The sequence below is a fragment of the Sorex fumeus genome, unplaced genomic scaffold, assembly GCF_029834395.1.
Source record: "Sorex fumeus unplaced genomic scaffold, SorFum_2.1 ptg000026l, whole genome shotgun sequence".
Lineage (NCBI taxonomy): Eukaryota > Metazoa > Chordata > Mammalia > Eulipotyphla > Soricidae > Sorex > Sorex fumeus.
The window spans coordinates 2,344,369-2,350,368 of NW_026606083.1; the positions used below are offsets into that span (position 1 = coordinate 2,344,369).

General features: G+C 39.1%; 1 protein-coding gene across 1 annotated transcript in view; it reads left to right on the top strand.

The window, feature by feature from the left end:
* The window catches only part of TYR (tyrosinase), a 144,966-nt gene extending 139,633 nt beyond the window's left edge, over positions 1 to 5,333 (top strand). The window contains exon 5 of the mRNA XM_056114686.1: positions 5,107 to 5,333. Within this exon, the coding sequence (XP_055970661.1) occupies positions 5,107 to 5,333 (227 nt within the window). The remainder of the gene's footprint in view (positions 1 to 5,106) is intronic.
* Positions 5,334 to 6,000: the final 667 nt, after the last annotated feature.

The window sequence follows — 6,000 nt, forward strand, 5'->3', positions numbered from 1 at the left end:
AATGTTACTGGTGCCCGCTTAAGCAAATTGATGAACAATGAGAGGACAGTGTTACAGTGCAATACTACTATGAAAATAATGGTGCAAATTTTTTTTAGAATTATTATTTTAGTAAACTATTTTATTCTAAGTTTGTAAATAAATAAATAAAGTTTGTAAATCAACTTTTATTATATATGAAGTTATCATGTAATTCTTAATAATCCTAAATTACTACATAAAATATAATTATTTTATTTGGATATCTGAAGTGAAAATGGTAGAAACTCAACTGGCAGTAAATTTCAGACATCAGATCTGTTCCTTTCTTGTAGTTGCATAAGACCTAGGGTTTGCTTTGAACATATGAATCATGATGAATCACTAACAAAGTATCTTCCTTCCAGATAATCAAAGAGTAGAAAAGAAAATAAAATACATATTTTTCTAAGAGAACTGGCTCCAAAGTACATGCATTACTTTAATCTCAGGACTTGAGTCATGAGAAACAAACATCATTATTTGCTGAAAGATGTACTCTCTCTTCCCATTGTACTACAAAATATATGAGCATACACATAAGATACAGTATTTTCAATGCAGTGAAGAATTATAAATTAAAAACTGTGAGGGAAAATCATGCAAAAACTGTATTAATAGTAATATTTTTACTTAAAATGTAATTCTTAATAATCCTAAATTACTATATACAATATAATTTTTAATTATAAAAAATTTTAAAAATCAAAATAAAAACAATACTTAAAGATATAAAAGAGGACATGAGCAAATGGAAATTTCTCTGTTCATGGATTGAGATTAATATAATCAAAATGGTAATATTCCCCAAGCATTGTATAGCTTCAATGCAGTCCCTAGAGGGATAACTATGCCGTTTAAAAAATATATAGATAGATAAAACCCTCCTAGAATTTGTGTAGAGCAATATCCCCAGTCCCCTGAATATCTAAAGCAATCCTTGGAAAAAGAAGATGGGAGGCCTGACTTTCCCCAATTTCAAACTGTAGTACAGAGTGGTAGTAATTAAAACAGCATGGTATTGGAATAAAGACAGACTCTTAGATCAGTGGAATAGACTGAAATAACCTAAAGCAGACGCTCAGATATATGATCAGTTAATCTTTGATAAAGGAGCAAAAAATATGAAGTGGAGCAAGGAAAGCAAGAGGCTTTCCTTGGCCATGGTGTTGGGAAAATTGATTAGCTACTTGAAAAAAAATAACTCAAAACTCATTCTTTCTTTCACAAACATAAAATAAAATAAAATAAAAATGACGCCAATTAAAGATCTTGATACCAGACCTGAATCCATTAGGCACATAGAGGAAACATAGAGGAACTCTCCATAACATTGAAGCTAAAGGCACCTTCAAGAATAAAATACCATTGAACAAGTAATTGGAAGCAAAGATCATCAAATGGAACTACATCAAATAAAGAAGATTCTGAACTTAGAAGGAAACAATGGCCAGCATACAGAGAAAGTCCTCAGAATGGGAAAAAAAATGCCCAACACTCATCTGATAACAGGTTAATGTCTAAGAAGTATAAGGTACTCATAGAACTTCACAAGAAAAATCATCCAACCCAATCATAAATTGGGCAGAGGAGATGAATAGAAACTTTCTCAAAAAAGAAACACAAATGGCCAATAGACACATGCCAAAGCACTCTATGTCACTAGTAATCAGGGAGATACAAATCAAAACAACAATGAGAGATCTCATACCACAGAGATCAGCACACATCAAAGAGAACAAACAGTTCTGGCGTAAATACGGAGGGAAGGAGACTCTCATTCACTGTTGTGGAAATGCCAACTGATCCAGGCTTTCTAGAAAATAATATGGAAATTCCTCAAAAGCCTAGACATTGAGCTTTCATATGACCCAGCAATACTACTCCTGTAGATATACCCTGACGGCCTAAAAACACACAGCAGAAAAGCCATCTGCACTCCTATGTTCATTGCAGCACTAGTCACAGTAGCCAGAATCTGGAAACAACTGAAGTGCCCTAGAACAGATGAGTGGGTAAAAAACTATGGTTCATCTACACAAAGGAATATTGTGCAGCTTCTCAGAGAACAAGAAGCCCATGAAATTGCTCATATATGTATGGACATGGAGAGTGTCATGTGAGAGGGACAGGGACAGACATAGAATGATTGCTCCCATTTGCGGAGTTAAAAACAAAACAGTACGATAGTATGTGAATAGTCCTCAAGGAAAAGGAGCAACAAGGGCCAGGAGGATGGTCCCTGGGAGGAAGTTTGTCACAAAAGGGGATAGGAAATGCAGTTGGAACAGAGAAGAGGCCACTATTACAATGATTGTTGGAAAGATCTCTCTGGACAAGAACTGAGTGCTGAAAGGAGGTAAAATGATGTACATGATAGTCTTTCAGTATTACAAACCACAGTGCCTAAAAGAAAAATGAGAGAGGATGAGAGACAGACAGACAGAGATAGAGAGAGACAGAGAGACAGAGTGTACAAATAAAGCATAGAGGCAGGCTGTGGGGGTGAGGAGGGTGGGGAAGGGCTAACGGGAGGGAAATGGGGGGAAATGTGCACTGGTGAGGGGACAGGTATTGGAACAATGTATGAATGGAACTAAATCATGAGCAGCTTTGTAACTGTGTATCACATGGTGAGTCAATTAAAAATTTGATAAATAGATAAAATCATAGAAATATGATATGGCAAGAGAAATACTCAAGAAAATCAAGGATTACCTAACTGGTAATCCTGTAATTATCTAACTGGTTTGATCCCTAATACCAGATAGCTTTTGAAAAACATCAGGTGTAGTTCTGGATATCCCCCAAGGGTTCCCGGGAAGCTGGTGCTTCTAAGCACCACAGGTCTACAGATGACCACAGCCTCTGAGCCTCGCACTCAGTTGCTCAGACTGAACAATCACCTGAATAGCCCCATCCTGGAGTGCCACTTGGGAGATCCCTCGCTGCATAGAAGAAAATTATAGATCTGGATTTGGCTCCAAATTATATCATTTTACTAAACAGATGAGAAAGAAAGAATTGAATTAAAGAGCTTGCAACTTTATCTATGAGAAAATTCTCATATATAATCTGTTATTGTAATAATTTTTTGATTGTTTAAAGACAGAGAGTAAATAGCAGAAAGTGTGGCAGTAGTTGACAAGAAATAGGAGTAAGGAGAGATAGATGGGTTTGAAGTAGGGGAATTTTTTTTATCTCTTTCTATACATATCTTTGATATATTCCAATCTACATAGAAAACATCTATGATCTTTTATATTCTGTGTTTTACAGAGCAACTATGTGCAGATATTAATAAACTTCTTTATTTACTCAAATATTTTAGAATTTACTAGATACCATAATTCTATTTATAAACTTTTAAAAAGTTTCTCCGTAGCTGCCATTTGCCTAAAATACGAATTCATGAGAAACATATTACTTTTGAATATTTTACGTTAACAGATGCATGGTAAATTTTTATCTATTTTCAACAGTGCTATTTCTTTAACAGTATTATTTGATCTCATATTTACAATATATGCAAGCATAATTTATTGTTTCAGGTAATGTTTAGTAATGGCTTTTGTAATTTATATAAAACAAATGATCGTAGGGGCGGAAAGGCCCTCTGGGAAGGCAGAGCCTGGATGGTCTATCTGTTCAATGGTATTTGCAGATGTGCTTCAGAACAATGAGAATAACCAGAATGTTAGAGGTTAAATTAGTTCCTTGCTTGGAGCTATTTAAAAATACACTAACTCAAATATGTTCCTTTAAATTTAAAAATGTCTTAACGGGGGGGGGGGGGGGGCGGGCGGGCGGGCGTGGGGGTAAAAGAAATAGTCTAGAGGTAAGGTGCTAGCTTTCCATAGGGTTGAGCTGGGCATGATTCTTGGTACTGGGGGTAGCACCCTGAGAAGCACCAGAAGTGATTCCAGAGCATGGAGTCATGATCACTGCCCGGTCACTGCCAGGTATGGCACAAACATCCCCTTCCCTTGTAAAAGATGGAAAGCTTTGACCTCTGAGTATAGATGTTATTCTCGTGTCCTGATGGTTCTGAGAAAACTTCTTTAAGAACAGGGCAGGAGGGAACGTAAGGACATTGGCCAAGGAAAGTGGACACAGTAGTCAGGAATCAGTGTTGGAAATTGTACACCTTAATAACTCAATCATGAATAGCTTTGTAACTTTGTTAATCACAATGATTCAATAATAAAAATGAAATAAAATTAGTGATCATATGTCAGCATTCTATACAATCTTTTAATTGTAGTCAAATATGGTATTGTTTTGAGTATTGGTATAGCAATATTCTGAAAATCATCAGGATTATTTTAAGTTCGAGAGAATAGTCAGTGAAAATTATTATTGTATATTCAGACTATATATGAGACACTATAACTTACAAGTCAGAGGCTATTTTCTCAGTGGGGGCACATATGGCTCCCTTTGTGTCCGCAGGACATTCCAAGAGGCCACAGGTGAGAATCGCATAAATTGGAGGCTACAGCACAGATTAAGTGTGCAGCCGCTGGTGGGGAGGGGCAGCATCCCAGGAGCAAACCAAGCTCCAAGGAGGACCACAGCATCACCAGATGTGACCCCAAAAGACAAGAAAATAAACCCCCAAACGGTGACAGGATAAAAGAAAATTTGAGAAACACTGGCATAGTAACTTTAAAACATTCCAAAAATGAATATGATCGACTACTTTCTTTATGAAAATACTTAGGTTTAGTTGTTTTTCTATTTTTAAGTTTTTCTTTTTTCTTTTTGGGTCACACCCAGAAATTCTCAGGGGTCACTCCTGGCTCTGCACTCAGGAATTACTCCTGACAGTGCTTGGGGGACCATAAGGGATGCTGGGAATCAAACCCAGGTCCCGGTGTGCAAGGGAAAGGCCCCTCCCCCAACTCCCCCATCCCCGTGCTAGCGCTCCAGTTTGGGTTTAGTTTTATTCACTATAATTTTCCCAAGGTCTTGCAGCTACTATGCAGCAGCTAAAAAATCTCGGTGTCCAAAGTGCCACGTTAAGCTGCCGACGCTGCCCACGCTGCTGCTGGTGAGCGTGAAACAGGGCGTTCCTTTCTCTTTCAGACCCGGACACGTTCCAGGACCACCTCCAGCCGTACCTGGAGCAAGCTCGTCGCATCTGGCCCTGGCTCCTCGGGGCGGCGGGGGTGGGCGCAGTGCTGGCCGCGGCGGTGGGGTGGCTCTCCTGCCTCTGCTGTCGGCCCAAGAGGAGGGGGCTCCCTGCGGAGAAGCGGCCGCTCCTCGCGGAGAAGGGGGACGACCACCTCGTGTTCTACCAGAGCCACTTGTAAGTCCTTAATGAAGCGCTTGAGAACGAGGCCCAAAGCCTGTCCGCAAGTGATGTCCAAGTCCCGCGACGGGAACCGAGAGCGCTCTCTGGTCTCGGCTCTGAAGACCACCTTCGGCTCAACGCGCAGTTCACACCGAGACCGGCTCACCATCAGCTCAGGGTGCGCCTCCCACCAGTTCGCGCACGACCCTCCTTGGCTCTCTGCTGTTCTTGCTTCTTCACTGCTGTGTTCCGCAGGCACGCGTCTCCCGCGATACCCTCCCACTCAGTGATGAGCAGCTGCTACTTGTATTAATTAAAATCGCTTAGAGAATGTGAGAAGAATTATGGTTTCCCCTGATTTTAATGGGTTGTTTCTCTTCCTTTGTGTCTCCTCTTCTATATTAATAAAAATGTAACAAGTTTATAGACTCCTGGCTGAACTTGACACGTTTTAATTTTTCTCAGAAAAGTAATGTATCTATTCCTGCCCAAGTATATGTTACAGATTTCAAATAAGGACATGTTTCAACTCTTATTTACCCTAAACTCCATGCTTAAATTAATTTAGGGTCAAGCCCCATATCTAATTTATTCTGAGTAACTCTTTTTTTAAAATAAGATTTTTTATTAGTGAATCACCGTAAGGTACAGTTACAAACTTAACGAACTTTCATATTTCAGTCATA